General features: G+C 44.8%; 1 protein-coding gene across 3 annotated transcripts in view; it reads left to right on the top strand.

Moving 5' to 3' along the window:
• Nr1i2 (nuclear receptor subfamily 1 group I member 2) overlaps positions 1–15,831 on the top strand; it is a 43,771-nt gene that overhangs the window by 9,284 nt on the left and 18,656 nt on the right. For 2 of the 3 annotated variants that reach the window (XM_048422334.3, XM_048422336.3), the window contains 2 exons: positions 8,670–8,866; positions 14,823–15,041. In XM_048422334.3, coding sequence (XP_048278291.3) covers positions 8,826–8,866; positions 14,823–15,041 — 260 coding nt within the window. In that variant the 5' untranslated portion in view covers positions 8,670–8,825. Of the gene's footprint in view, positions 1–2,900; positions 3,055–8,669; positions 8,867–14,822; positions 15,042–15,831 lie in introns of all 3 variants that reach the window. The other variant, XM_048422335.3, reaches the window with a different exon arrangement.

Genomic DNA, 15,831 nt, shown 5'->3' with positions numbered 1-15,831 from the left:
CAATGGCGGCCCTTCTCCCAGTATCTGCCCTTAATTATTTTTTAAGTGTGTGGTTTAGTAATGATAAGAACATTGACATTGTTGTGCAAGGCATACAGACCTCCTTTATCCTATGATGCTGAATCCTGGACCCATTAAGCACCTCCCCATTTCCTACCCCTGTAGCAATTTGCCTTGTTTCTTTGGGTTTGGCTGTGTGTGCATCTCATTTAAAGAAAACCGCACATGATTTGTTTTGCAGTTGGCGTATTTATGTAGCATACTGTCTGCAAGGCTTGTACACTGCAGCATTTTATAGCGTTTATTTCCTTTCAGTCTCAGCTAGTGTTCCAGCATTGTGTTGATCCATTCTTCTAGGGGATTAATTATTTGTTTCCCAGGCAGCGCTCAGGGTATAACCTAGGGCCTTGCACATGCTCGGCAAGGGCTCTGCCCAGTCATTCATCTGGTGATGGACGTGAGCTGCTTCCACCTTTCAGCTCCGCTGAATAAAGCTACTGTGTTCAAGGGTGTAGAAACATCTCTTCAAGACTCCAATTTCGATTGTTTTTACACAGACCTAGAAGTGGCTGCGGATAACATAGCGATTCTGCTATTCATTTTTTGAGAACTGCGGTACCATTATTATAGTAACTGTGCCATTTTACATCCCAGCAGCAGAACACAAGGACCCTGGTCTCTCCAGACCGTTGCCAGTGCCTTTCGTTGGTTGATTTGGACATGACTACCATCCTCATGAATGTGAGGCCGTACCTCATTGTGGTTTTGATTTGCATTTCTCTAATGATTAGTAAGGTTAGACATCTTTTCATGTCCTTTTTGGCAAGTGATGTATTATTTATTTACTTACTTTTTTTTAAAAAAAAAAAAAGGTGTGCCATGTTCTTTATAATGAGTATAATAATTAGTGCAATTTCCAGCAACTTGGAGGACGTGATTAAGCAGTTAGGTAGCAGTCCCCTCACGTCCTACGTATGGCTCTGGGTTGCATGTCATTCTGTTTGCTCTCTCTTCTGCTTGCAGCAGGTTGTCCTCTTGGGAACTGGCTGGAGCAACCCTGTGTGACAGCCGATAAGCACCCCCAACGTACCATAGAGCTTAGTGTCTTACGTCTTCTCTCGGCACAATGACAGCTCTGTAGGAAAAAAAAAAAACCAGCTTGCCAGTTCTTTTTCATCTTTTATTAGTTTCCGCTAATATTTTATTTAATGGCTTTGAGGATGGCAACGCGGAGGTACAGCCAAAGCGGTCAGCCCTTTCGTGGGGCTCTGTCTCCATGAGTGCCTGATGTCTAGACTCGGTAGGATGGCAGCTGAATGAGTCAGGGGGCCACTTGTCCCTAGGGGACAATCCTACCATTCTTCACAGCCTCCAAAAGGCCTCCAGATACTTTCTTCAGGAGACCGACTGACCCTGGTCCCACTGGGAGCCCTGTGGGGTGAGCGGAGGAGCAGGAGGGCAGGCAGGACAGTGTTTAATAATAGTTTCCTGTGCAGGACAGAGGGAGCCGTGGACACGCACATGTGACACCACTGTCTCTGAACTGTAATTGCCTTCTTCTAAGAGGGTCAGAGGGGAAGTTATTCTTCTGTCTTTCCCTAGTCCTTGTCCTTAGAAGAGGTCAGCTGATGGGCCCCTTCTCCTGTGCCCCCTATTTCTGTCCTGCTTTTTCTTCCCGAGTTTGCTCTCTCCACACTCATGGGAAGTGTGAGTGACCTCAGTCCTTGCAGGAAGGTAGGGATCAAGAGTGACAGAACAGGGTCCCCCGTGGCGCCTGGCCTGCCTGTGGGGACTTCCTTTGCAGAATCCTCGCCATCCGCACCCTCCGGATGGCATACCTTCCTTGAGTCAAGTTCCTCCCCCATGCCGAACGCCAGCAGCTTTAGCACTGACCCTTTCTTTATCATTGTTCTTTCTGTGACTAAACCCCAGAAAGTTTCTCTGATTTCAGGGTTCCTATGATCAGATTAAACAAAACAACCCCCTGCCCCTGCCTCCTGGTCTCTAGGTTCCTCACGTTGCGTAGACCCTTTGGCTGTCCTAGGAAACACATTCACAGTCCCAAGGTTGGGATGCATGTCTTCGGGGACCACTATGTGTTTATCTACAGCGCACAATCAGACTAGTGCACTACATGATTAACTTAAGCGTTATGTTACTTTTCAGGGTTTTATGATGTTTGATTCATTTTCCCTAATACTTGTAATTTCTTATGATTTCTTTGTTTCATTTTTTCCCTCATAAATACATATTCCCTTTGGCACCTATATTTGGACTTGCAATCTCCCATTCCTTTGTCATTTTACTGGTTTATTTATGTGTTTTCGTTGTTGTTTTGTTTTGTTTTTTGATACAGAGACCAGGAGAGGGTCTCTCTTGCTATGTATCTCAAGGTTCGTGGAATTCTCAACATAAGCTAGAGTAGCCTCCAAGCCATAATCTCAGCTGCCCCAGCATCCTGCGCACTGCTAAAATTAGGGGATTGAGACGTCAAGTTAGCTCGGTATTGTTTTTCTTGGGCGGGATTCCTCACATAGTGTCAGCTCCATATAAACTGACTGAGGGCCCGTTAGCTAAACTGAGCACCGGATGAATTTCACCCCCCACATACCACTGACTCAGAAGTTGGCTTCTGACTGAGGTGGTCAGCAAGGGATCTGGGGAAGAGTAAGATGCAGCACGCTTCCTTGGTGACCCTCCTTTGTGTGTGATCCCAGAGACCTTCCTAGGCCTGGAGGTGGGGGCAGGGCAAAGTGCTCACTGAGAAGTCCCTAAGGATTGTGGATTATTATCATAGTTTTGGCAGGGGCCATGATTTGTGCTGAGTGCCCAGGCAGCTGTTTTCCCTCAATTATTGTGCCAAAACTGCAACTTGTGGCCATTTTTCTGATTCTTCCCAGGTGTCTGCACCAACTGGCTGTCTCTCAGACTTGTTTCATGCTGCCTTAAGGAATCCATCCATCATCTTGATTTCTCTTGGATCCCATGTAGTCTTGACTAGCCTCTCACTCTGCAGACCAGGCTGGTCTCGAACTCTCGGTGCTGGGATTAAAGGTGTGTGTGTCACTAGTTGCCATCATCTCTTAACACTGTCTCCCCAATGCTAGTGTCTAACCTCCAGGAGCTCAAGGCCTTGAACTTTTGACTCTTTCTAGTTCACAATCCTGGGTTTTACCCCCTTAGTATTCTCTGTCTCTGCCACACTGGGTGACCAGCGTCCTCTCCACCAGCCATTCCTTGTCTAGGATTTCAGCCTTCCTCTACTAACAGGAGTTTGCTATTCACTCTCTCTCTGATAAACTTCCCAACCTGATCTAAACATCTCATTCTTTTTTGCTCCAAAAACCTCTACTTCCCATGGCTGTCTGGGATTCTTGTCTTTGCACATGCAGCCTTTAGAAGTATGGGCTCACCTTTGTTCTCCAACACTTTCAAATATTTAGCTCCAAAGGTTACTAGTGGGGTTCGCTCCGCACACTTCCACTTTCCCCAGGACTCAAAGTCTCTTCCAATATCTTCCCTCTGTCCTTCTGCAGGGACAAGTTCTCTCTCTCTCTCTCTCTCTCTCTCTCTCTCTCTCTCTCTCTCTCTCTTTCTCTCTCTCTCTCTCTCTTCCTCCCTCCCTCCCTCTCCCTGCCCACTCCTCTCTCTTGCACGTGCACACACATGCACACACTCCTGAACTACAGAGTCATCTGCAATCATTTAAGCATTCACACAGATGTGCTGTTCGCTGTGGCATGATCTCTGTGCTCAGCATACTTCAGGTCTATGGAACTGAATCAGGCAGGGTCTCCACTGGCCCAGAGCTGAACCTGAAGTTCCTCTGTGGCTTCTTTCCCAGAACCAAGAACAGTAGCCTGCCAGGATCCCTGTGGTGAGCTTCTTTGTGACCCATTGTCCCTCTCTGTTGGTCATGGCCCTCAGAAACTTCACTTTTAATCCCCCCAAGGCGGCTTCTGTCTTCTTTTCTTCTCTCTCTCTCTCTCTCTCTCTCTCTCTCTCTCTCTCTCTCATCTCTCTCTCTCTCTGGCCTGAATTCTCTCAAGCCTCGCCCCACTTTAACCTGGGTGTCAATACTTCGAACCCCTCTCTCTCCTCTCCTCTCACTCCTGCTTCTTTGCAAGCAGACATTTAACTCCTATTAAGCCTAGCCCTCTGCCCTATGGTCCCCATAAAATTAACCACGCCTTTTCTTCTCCTCAAATTCAAGCGTATCTTGTCTGAGGAGTAAGCTCAGCTTTTAAGTGACATGTGTGCCAACCGTCTCTCTGTCCTCATGCCCAAAGCCTCGCCAGACTCTGCCAACAGCCTCTGTCTTATCATGTGGAAACTGAGTCCCGATAGCCCCGTGGGCGCAGTGAGCAGTCTAGCGGCCACGGAGAGGCAGGGCTCATTTGATCTCCAACCCCAGGGAACTAAAAACAAAGTCTTCTGACGTGGAGAACTGCTGGGTCCCATGGTAAATCTGAGCACTTGCTTTTCTATGGGGCAGCAGTAGTTCACACGCCTGCCAACCGTAGGAGGCTCGGTGTCCCCGCTTGTCGCCTATACTGGCTACAATCTTTTTAATTGTTGTCATTCCTGAGTGTTGTAGGGGTATTTCTTCGTAGTTTTAACCTGTACTGCTCTAACAATGCTCTCGAGTGTGCTTTCATGTGCTCATTCATCTCCCACATAGGAGCTGGCTCCGCATTAAGACCTGTTGCCTATGTTGAATACATTTTTTGAGGATGGTGTCAGATAAGGGTTTATATTCATTTTTCTCTTGCGTGAAATTCTGGTTTTGCCAGTGCCATTTTGAAAAGCTATTCAGCCAGGCAGTGGTGGTGCTTGCCTTTCATCCCAGCACTCGGGAGGCAGAGGCAGGCGGATCTCTGTGAGTTCGAGGCCAGCCTGCTCCAGGACAGGCTCCAAGGCTACGGAGAAACCCTGTCCAAGGCTCTTCATCCCTCCATTGAGCTGCCTTGTATATCCGCCTGACCCTGATGAGAACAGGAAGGGATCGCATCAATACCCTCAATTCTGATCAACCACACACTATGCTATTTATGCCAATATCAGTGTTTGTGTAATGAGGCTTTGTAAATACTTTTATAATTTAAAGAAGTGTAATTCTAAAGGTTTTTTAAAAAACATTATTTTGATGTTTCTGGGCATTGATACCGGGTACTAACAGAGTACAATTCTCCACTCAGTTTTTCTCAACTTTACTCTTTTTGTTCAATCTGTTTATTTTGTCATTCATCATTGTTTTTTAAATTTTTCTAATTTCAATATTTGGACCTGTGTAGGCTTGATTTTTTTAATTATTTTTTACTTAAAAGTTTTTTTTTCAAATAATATATTTTGATCATGTCTTCCCCATCCTCCAACTCCTCCCAGATCCTCCCCACCTCCCCACACACCCAAATTTATATTCTTCTCTCTCAAAAAACACAAAAGTCAAAGCAAACAAACAAAAATCAAAACAATAAGACCAAACCAAAACAAGATGAAACAAACATTGCTTGCATTTTTAAAATGTATTTGAGTGTTATGCTTGCATGTATGTTCTATACCTCATGCGTGCCTGATACCTGTAATGTCAGAGCAGGGCATCAGAGCCTCCTGGAACCACAATTAAAGATGGTTGCCCGCCACCATGTGGGTGCAGGGAACTGAAACTGGGTCCTTGACAAGAGCAGGTACTCTTACTGCTGAGCCCTCCCTCCAGCCCCAGCTGTCTGTTTTCAAATCAGGAGAAATAGATTACATTGCCAGCACCCTACTTAGATAGTTGGGGTTTCTATTGCTGTGAAGAGACACCATGTCCACTGTAACTCATACAAAGGGAAACATTTAATTGGGGCTGGCTTACAGTTTCAGAGGGTCAACCCATTATTGTCATGGCGGGAAGCAAAGTGGCACGCAGGCAGACATGGTGCTGGAGAAGGAGCCGAGTTCTACATCTTGACTGTGACACGAGGGAAGCCCACCCCCAGTGAAACACTTCCTACAAGGCCACGCCTACTTCAAGAAGGCCACGCCTCTCAATAACAATATAGAGCGCCACTCTCTATAAGCTTTCGGGGGCCAATCACATTGTAACTACCACAGTGTCTCTTCACAGCAATAGGACACTAAGACACATGGGAATAAGGCCCAGGGAAATACAGTCTGTGACGTTTCACCCAGTGGTATTTGTGTCGTGGTACTCGGTGCACTCGAGCTCTGGGCATATACATTTTGAATCGCGATTCCCTCTTGATTGGCTGCTCCTTTCTCTCTGCTTTACCTCCTCTGATGGGTTTTGGTTTGGAGTTTATTTTGCTTGCTTTTTTCCTGGTCCCATTTGCTTGGAATACTGTTAAAGTCCTTCTCTCTACTTTAAGGTAGTGTCAATGTTGAAATATGTTTCTTTGTGGGGTGGGGGTTGAGACAGGGTTTCTCTGTAACTTCTGGTTTTTAAAGCTTCTGTTGAAATGTCAGCTGCGAAAAATGGTGATGTGTTCTGTGTTTGCACTGGAGTGAGAATGTTCACACCTACCCACACACCCCACACCCCTCATCCCCAAGTGCCTCGGTGTGTGTGTGTGTGTGTGTGTGTGTGTGTGTGTGTGTGTGTGTGAATACCTATGGTATTCCCAGTGGGGTGGGTCCCCAATGAGTGCTCTGACTCACAGGAAATGCCCACCGGGACTTGACTGCTTTGATTTTCCCATATGATGTGGTTGCTATCACTGAAGTGTCCTAATAAGCCTCCCTGCAGGATGGAGCGTTTCCATCTCAGATTCACGTACTAGCAACACTATCTCCTACGAGAAGTGATTCTTGCAAACTACCACTTGATAATTGTAAAAACTTGTAAAAGCCCCTGGGTTTCAACAATAAGTCTGTAGGAGTCCCCAGAGAGATTCCGGAAATGTCTTTAATAATTGTTAGTCATGTTTGAACAAAGTCATTTACTGCACATGTTTTAAGAGTATGCTGCCAGCTGAGTCTATTGCTGGCTTACTACATTATCTGTTGTTTTTATAGTGGGTCAAGATTTAGAATAAAAACTTTATTTTAGTTGGCCAGTGGTGGCGCACACCTTTAATCCCAGCACTCGGGAGGCAGAGGCAGGTGGATCTCTGTGAGTTCTAGACCAGCCTGGTCTACAAGAGGTAGTTCCAGAATAGGCTCCAAAGAAACAGTGAAATCCTGTCTCAAAAAAACAAAAACAAAACAAAACAAAACAAAAAGAATTTTATTTTATGTAGAAAGAGGTGTTGGCCTCTCATGGTTTCCAACACACAGTTTAGTTTTGTGGTGTGTCACGTTTTAACTACCTATGATGTGAGGAGTTTCTTTTCTGGTCCGTCTTTTGTTCTATAGGCCTTACACTGACTGGGACAGGCATCTCTCCCCAGAGATTTGGTTAATTTTCTTCTATGGTTTTATTGGAAATATTTTCTCTGCCTTTGGCATAGAATTCTTCTTTTCTGCCCATAATTCAAAAGTTTGGTCTTTTCATGGTGTCCCAAAAATCTTATATGTAGCATTCATACATTGTATTTTCTTTTTAATGCACATTGGTGTTCTGCCTGCATATATGTCTGTGTGAGCTGCCATGTGGGTGCTGGGAATTGAACCTGAGTCCTTTGGAGGAGCAGCCACTGTTCCCAACTACTAAGCCGTCTCTCCAGCTCCTGCTCCTGTGTTTTGCTTTTTAAATTGCTCACTATCTCTGGTGATCCAGTTCCTGTCCCTGGGATTCTGACTCCCACATGATCTAGTCTATTGTCGAGACTTTCCATTAAACTTTTATTTAACTCATTCGATTTTTCATCCCAAGCTTTATTTCATCTTGGGTTTTCTTTACCGTTTCTAACCATTTACTGGATTCTGTTTTCATATCCTGAGTTGTCTTCATTCATTCATCTGTTGTGTTCTCTTGAATTTATTGAGGAATTTATTCCTGGTCTCTTTAATTTCATTCTGGTGTCTCTGAATTCCTTCAAAATATTTACAGCTAAAAAAAATAAAATAAAAAAAAGAAAAATAAAATAAAATAAAAAACAAAATATTTACAGCTGTTCTTTTATGGTCCTTGTCTGGAATTTCGTCTAAATTGTTTCATTGAAGTTTCTTACTATTCCTTTGGAGGAGACAGTATATCTTGGGTTTTACTGTTGCCTAGGGTTTTACAATTCAAGTTATGCAACCTTCATTTTGTGACTTTTGGTGTCCTCCTACATTTTGTGTTTGAGTCTGCTTGATGTCACCCCTTGATTGGTTAGGCTCAGATGAAATATTTGAAGTTTAATCTTGGGGTCGTTTGGTGTTCTTTGGTGGGGTTGGGTCCCAGATTGGATAGGGGAAAGTGTGGCCTTTTACCCCACAAGTGGGTATCCTGCGGGGTGAGCCCCACTCAGGTCCTGATGCTCTGGGAAGAGGCTCCATGTGGGTTCTGAAGCGTTTGTGGTTAAGATGCTGGAGGGAGGGAGATGTAGTTCTGATCCCATTAGAACAAAGTCTCATTCAGGTCCCAAGATACAGGGCAATGTGTTATATGTGGGTCCTGAAGGGCTAGAGGTTCTAGCGATGGGATGAGGAAGATGGAACTACTGACCTGAGATGCTGGGATTCAGGATGACTAAGGGAGGGAGAAGAAACCTCTAACCCGGGGTGTGAACTCTGCGCAGATCCTACAATGTGGAGAACAAGCCCCATCCTTCGGAGCCGGGAGTAAGACTGCTGGTGGAAGGAGACATGACCTCTCATCTGCAAAACGGACTCTACTGCGGCCGACTGGAGATACTGGAAAACGGACTCCACGTCCATCCTGAGAGAGCAAGGCTATGTCCATCCTGAAAGACCAAGGCTATGATGCCAGAGGAAGGTGATGTGGTCTCTAACCTGGTGAGCTCGCTCCAGTGACGTCCGCGGAGCCGGGGAGGGAGTTCCTCACTCCTCCTGAAATGCTGGGGGTCTGGAGTAGGGTAACCTCGAGGGAGGGAAAGTCATTCAGGTCCTGAGGTGCTGGGAGATCATAAGTCTTCTTTGGAGAAAAGTCTATTCAGATCATTAATAGAGGGGTGTCGCCCTCCCACCCCACCCCCAACTCCCTTTTGTGTTTCATTTTGAAAAGGATCTCTTTGTAAACTCAGGCAGTGGCAGGCAGGTGCCATTACACCAGGCTCATTTTCTCATTGGTCTGCTGTCTAACGTCTGGGTTGTTTCCTGGCGGGTCCTTTATCTGGTCTGGATCTTCATCAACTGTCAGTTAAATAGTCTGCAAATATTCTCCCTCTTCTGAAAATTTCTTTTCTGTCCTCTGCTCCTGCCTTCGAGGGGGAAGTCGAGGCACAAGTTCTCCTTGGCTTATCATCCAGAAGGTGACAGACAGGCTGGGAGAGTCTGAAGTGCTGGGGTAATAGCTTTCAGGAAGGGAGACCCTGTTTACTCAGAAAACTGTTCCATCTGACTCAGTGGAATTGGGGAATAGGTGGCGCCATATCCTCAAGGTTAGCTGGTCTTCAACTGCCAACTTGATACAAATCTAGAGACACCTGGGAAGAAGGAACTGTTAGATCAGGACTGATGGAGGCAACTTGGAAATAAAAGAAAAAGGGGATTTGGGGGTGGAAAGGGGGGAGCTTTGGAAATGGACCATTCCTACTGTCAGTTCCACTGCAGTCTCTGTGTAAATACTAAATACCAACCTAGGTTTGTTGATCTTGCCAGAGCTTCCAGGATGCTAGGTGTTATTAGTCAAATCTGTTTTCTGGTCTTGATTTTCTCAGCCAGCCTGGCTAGTAGGTGATTAACCCTTCAGGAACCTCACCAGAAGAATTGCTTCTTCAGATTGGCCTGTAGGGCATTTTCCTTATAACTGATGCAGAGGCATCCAGCCCACTGGGGCGTGCCATCTCTAGGCAGAGGGTGGGGGTGGGGGTGGGGTGGGCAGCTGACCCTGAGCCTGGGAGCAGGTCAGTAAGCAGCGTCCTGTCAGCTGACCATGAGCCTAGCATTCCATCAGGGTTTCTGCTTCAGGTCCTGTCTGGAGCTCTGCCTGGCATCCCTTGATGAGGAACCTGTAGGGTGAAATAAGCTCCTCTAAACTGCGCGGTGATCAGGTGGCAGTGGGAAGACACAGGGAGGGAAAGGCAGTCTGCCTTTTACCTAGACGGTCTCATCTTCCTTACCTCATCCTCTCCTTCTGCCTTCGATGGTGAGGCCCGAAAGTGAGCGTATCAAGGGAAATATGAAACAGATCTGGGGAGGCAACCTATGCACTTATCTGTCCATATATTACTTTTATTTGACCACCCAGATTTTAGATTTCGGGGTATTTACTTCTATGGGATCCTTTACCTGTTTGTTTCTCTGCCTATGGGGTGAGGACTCCCACAGGTGAGCGTGCAGGAGGGCTCAGAGTGCTCTCCTCCTGTGGACGGGTTCATAAATCGTGTCCCCCTATCCCTGTCTATGACTCAACTCTGGGGGACTAGAGTGGAGGAGATGGCACATTTCTGAAAGCAGTTTCTATGCTTATAAATAGTTTTCATCATCTAGGGCATAAGTGTCTCTCACAGGAGAGATAGCCCTGTTTAGCCAGAGTGCTACACCATGTCACTCTCAGCACCATTTATTTAAGATGTACTGTTACTAGTAATGAATTGTTGGGTGATAATTTCTTGTTCTAATAGCAGTCCACCTCTCGGTTGAAAAAATAAGTATGTATACATACATACATACATACGTGCATACATACATACATGCATACATACATGCATACATACATTCATACATACATACATGAAGCAAACCCCGAAGCCACACACTCCACTCCACTACAGCTATTTTTAAAATTGATCTTTTACATTTACATTTTAAGAAAATTTTACATTACATTTTCCTAGAAAAAGAGAATAGCCATTTTCTGAGCATTTAAGAAATACAATCTAACCATTTAACCATCCTTTAAATGCAAGATATTAGCTCTTTCTTTTGTAAATCTTGGATCATGATTTTTTCTTTCTAAAAAATTAACATTTGAAAGCCTCAGACCCAAATCACCCATCCTACCTATAAGGTCAAAATTAGCATTTCAAGTATTTAACATTTTAGTAATGCTTGAGGTAAAGTGCTGTGTAGCCAGTTTTTCTTCAGTTCCAAATTCTACAGCTAAATGTTAGAGAGAAAACACAAATGATAGTTCCAATATGTTCCTGTAGTCCCAAATCCACACACACACACACACACACACACACACTCACTTACTTTTAATTATGCATTCCAGGAACAATATTTTTATTGGTAACTTTAAATTTTTTACTATTTATTTATTTAGTCCTGGAACTCGCTTTGTAGACCATGCTGGCCTTGAACTCACGGAGATCCGCTTGTCTTGCCTCGTGAGTGCTAGGAGATTAAAGCTGTGCACCACCACCTCCCAGCTAAATTTAAATTTTTAAACATATTTTATTTTTATTTATTCTTTGAGAATGTACTACCTGTATACAAAGTATTTTTCATTATATGACCCTCTTCCCTTTCTCCGGAATCTCTCTCAGACTCCCTGACCTTGTTCTGTCTCTGTAGTGATTGATTTCAGCGTGAGAGGGTCCCATGGTAGGTGAGGGCAGTGGAGACAAAGATGTCCTGCAGACAGAGCTTGAGTGTGGAGTTTACTGAGATGAGGGTAGAAGGGGGGGAGGAGAGAGAGAAAGAGAGAGAGAGAGAGAGAGAGAGAGAGAGAGAGAGAGAGAGAGGAGAGAGACAAAGAGAAACAGAAAACCTGTCTCTTCAGAGAAACCGCAGAATAGGAAGAAAGAGAGAGAGAGAGAGAGAGAGAGAGAGAGAGAGAGAGAGAGAGAGAGAGAAGAAGGGAGGGAGAGGGAGAGAATAGGCGGGGCTTGGCTCTTAAAGGGACCTTTTGCACCTGCGAACTGACTAGGACTCTGGGCTGGCCAGAGTAATGCCTGGGTGCGTCCTACCAGATGACAGGGCAGGCCAGCATAATGCCTGAATTCTAACAGCCTCCCCACCTTCAAAATCATGTTCTCTTTAAATTTTTTGATAACACCTTGAGCCCATTTAGTGCTACTATTATTGGACTTGAAGGTCACAACTTGTGCCCCAAGTCAGGTCCAGCCACGCCAAAAGTGGAGAACAGAAAAAAATTTATTCAATGTGGCCATATGGGGAGAGAAACAAAGACCTAGGAACTCAAGTCCGTCTTCTGGTGAGCTCAGTCTAAACAGAGGACCAAGGGCGTGCACAGGTACGCAGTGCCACAGGGTGGTCCACTAGCGACCCACCATTATCTGGGCTGCAGTCTCATCCTAAAGTTAGAACTGTGTTAAATCTCTTTCGAGAGGCAAGCCAGTCTATCGTTTTTCTGCCCCACAGTCCCCTGTGGCTCCCTTCCTTCTCCCAGCATGAGAGTTTAGGGAAATTCCCATTTGTTCGGAGTACGTTGTTTCAATAATCTGAGGTCAGATTAAGAAACACCCATATCAAGCAGGCACTGGCGGCGCACACCTTTAATCCCGGCACTCAGGAGGCAGAGGCAGGCGGATCTGAGTAATAGGTTTTCTGCAAGCAGAGAATTCGTGCCCCAGAAGTAAGATTATATAGGTTGTAGATGAGGGGTGGTGACCTGTATGATCAAAAGCTAACTGCTTTAGGAGGGACGTGGGCGGCTGGGGATGTAAGTGGTTGGAAACAGTGGAGGAAGCGGCCATCGCTACCAAGAATTCAGAACTGGGCTTTTTGGTGCCTTCCTTTGCTCGGAGACTTTCTGAGCTGCAAGGTTTGGAGGGACAGAAATGGGGCTTTCTGGATCGTGCAGGGGTAAACTGGAGATTGCAACCAAACACTGACTTTGAGGCCAGCCTGGTCTACAGAGCGAGCTCCAGGAAAGCCAGGACTGTTACACAGAAAATCATCAACAACAAAAACAAACAAACAACAGCAGCAACAAAAACCCAGTGATTTGCCACTCAGTTATCTTCAGGAACTCAAAAACAACTTTGTCCCCATGCTGCTTTAAGCACAAAATGACACAAAAACAAATATATTAATACAAAATGTACTTTTAGATAAACCATCATAAATTTACAAAGACTGGTCAGCTAAAATTTTCCCAGGGGGTACCCCAGACAACACAAACTAGTATTTTCTAAATCACAGTGATGTGACGGCCAAGGAGCTTTCTCAGCTCTTGATGCTTTTATCAACAGAGCCAGGGTACCAGGTCATTAACAGTCACCAAAGCCACCGTACACCAGTGTCTTCCAAGTCTGTTGTCTCATGTCTTAAAAGAACAAGGAAATGTGGGTAGAAATGAGCAAAGCACACGTAGATTTATTAAGAAACAACGGGGTAGCACTCCTAAGAATGGAGGTATTCCCAAGGCTGCAGTATCACAGTGCTGCTCTGCCCAGTGATCTTTTAAGACAGAAACTGGGGTCATTTTTTTATTACTGAGGTTGGTAATTTTTTAGTTCATTGTGGGCAGAGCCAATAAGTGGCTTACACTCCCCTTTGCATGGAAAGGGGGCCAACTCATGTGAAAGACTAGCATTCAATATTATGTCTGGGGGCTGGGGAGATCATGGGAGGATGATGACTTTTTAGGTGTGGTGTAGCGCTTTGCATGTGCCCCCGGCTCATCAGAGCAGTGATCCTGCACTTCTTCTATAGTCAGGGGGAGAGGCCACTCATCATGGTCACCTTCACCCGTCTGCTCTGCAGACTCTGTTACTCATTTAGTAGATTATTCACTGAATCACTTCCTGTGTGATTAGCTCACGATTTACAATAGGACCTGCCCTTACTTCCTGCGGCGATCTACTACTGTCCTTCTCAACGGTAGAGATAGACTCAGCATCTTTGTTTCTCTGGTCCTGAGTTGGTTCACAGAACCCCAGTGGCTCAAAAGACCAACACACTTAACCTTCCCTATCATCTGGCAGATGCCTCACTGGTTCAAAGGAAAGTCCAAGTAGACAGAATTTGCCATACAGACAGCATAATGGTCCACACGGCTCACTCAATAGAATACTAAATAGTTCAGAAGAACCTCCAGGCCAAATGGAAGGCAAAATCCAGTGTACACTGATCAGAGAGAACTTATCAAGGATTAGTATTTCTTGAGAGTGGAAACCAGAGTCCAGACATTTATTTCCCTGCTTATAAAATGGGGTATGGAGTAGCTGACACTGGTTGAAATGGGAAGATTTTTAAAAAAAAAAAAAAAAAAAGAGGAAAGTTTCCTGCAATGAAACGATTGTGATCCAGGCTCTACTCTCACTGGCTGTCTGGTATTCAATTGAAAATCTTTGGGGGCAGTGTCCTTTCTCTCTTTGTGGAATTTTGGGCTACACCACACCTAAAAAGCCACCACCCTCCCATGATCTCCCCAGTCCCCAGACATAATATGGAATGCTAGTCTTTCACATGAGTTGGCCCCCTTTCCAGCCTATGATCAACTCATGATGCCCACAGTCCATTCAGTGACTCTATAATCCACTCCAGACATTGTTGTCTTTGCTCATTTATTTCTCCCATAAGAGCCTTTTCTTTTCCATATTCATAACATAACAGAATTAAATAACATAACATAACAGAATTAAATGTTCTGCCTAGACTCCCTACTATGCATAAAAAATGCAGTGGTTACATCTTTCTTAACAACAATTCAAATAATAACCTACACTTTTTTCCCCATGGGATGTCAGGTCCAGCATCAAACCCAAATGTGAGCCTTACTCAAAAGGCCGTGTTCCCAGTATCTCCCTATACAAAGCCTTCATTTTCTGTCCTTTTTTTTTTTTTTTCGGTTCTAGTCCAAAATACACAGATGCAAATCTGGAGATGAGACCTGAAGAAAGTTGGAGCCATGTTGACCTTGTACGCCGTGAAGAAGCAGATTCTGTCTCAGAAAAACCCACCATCAACGTAGATGAGGAAGATGGCGGTCTCCAGATCTGCCGTGTATGCGGGGACAAGGCCAATGGTTATCACTTCAATGTCATGACGTGTGAAGGATGCAAGGGATTTTTCAGGTATGATCGCCCATCAGTTTTCACACATTTGCCAGCACTGGCAGACTGGATCACATCTAACGTGAGTTTTCCCATTAATTGGCTGGGTGATGTCTCAAGGCCTTAGCTTGATCTGATGTCTAAGGTTATTGGATAGGCTAATGGCCCACCCAAAGCCCTCGTAAATGTTCTAAGACACACATGTCTACATCAGAGGAATCCTCATCTTCAAATCTTCCTTTATCTACTACCCAGGAAAACATCATTTCCATTAAGATAACACTTCGTTCCTCTGTATATCCTTGAGTAAATAAAAGGACAGTAAAAAGTTAAAAAAAAAGAGAGAGAGAAAGCAAGTGTTCAAATCACTCTCATATGGTAGTTATTAAAGAAAAGATGTCATAAAATGAATCAAAACTAAGATAATTTTATCTAGGAACACATTTTTTAAAAAGACCAAAAAAAATCCCCCCAAAAAAACCCAAAACAAAACAAATCAAAAAAGCCCCCCCCCCCGCCAAACAGTCTAATGCAAAAGAGAAAGAAAAAAAAAAACCTACTTCACAGCATGTCAGGTCTGGACAAAAGAGTCACCATCATCAGAAGAAGGACAGAAAGATTCGTGACAGCTTGAGGCAAAGCCACCCTCAGCACAGGGGCTCAAATCCAATGTGGGAAAGGGAAGGCAGGAAGCAATATGGGAAGAAACAGCTCCAGTTCACCTCCAGGAATGGAAGGGCTTTGCAGTTCTCACCTCGAGGCCACACTTGGGACATTCAAACATTCCCATGACCGACAGATGTGTAACTTT

The sequence above is a fragment of the Myodes glareolus genome, chromosome 2, assembly GCF_982192425.1.
Source record: "Myodes glareolus chromosome 2, mMyoGla1.1, whole genome shotgun sequence".
Taxonomy (NCBI): domain Eukaryota; kingdom Metazoa; phylum Chordata; class Mammalia; order Rodentia; family Cricetidae; genus Myodes; species Myodes glareolus.
The sequence above is the reverse complement of the archived record's forward strand: the minus strand, read 5'-3'. Positions and strand labels throughout refer to the sequence as shown.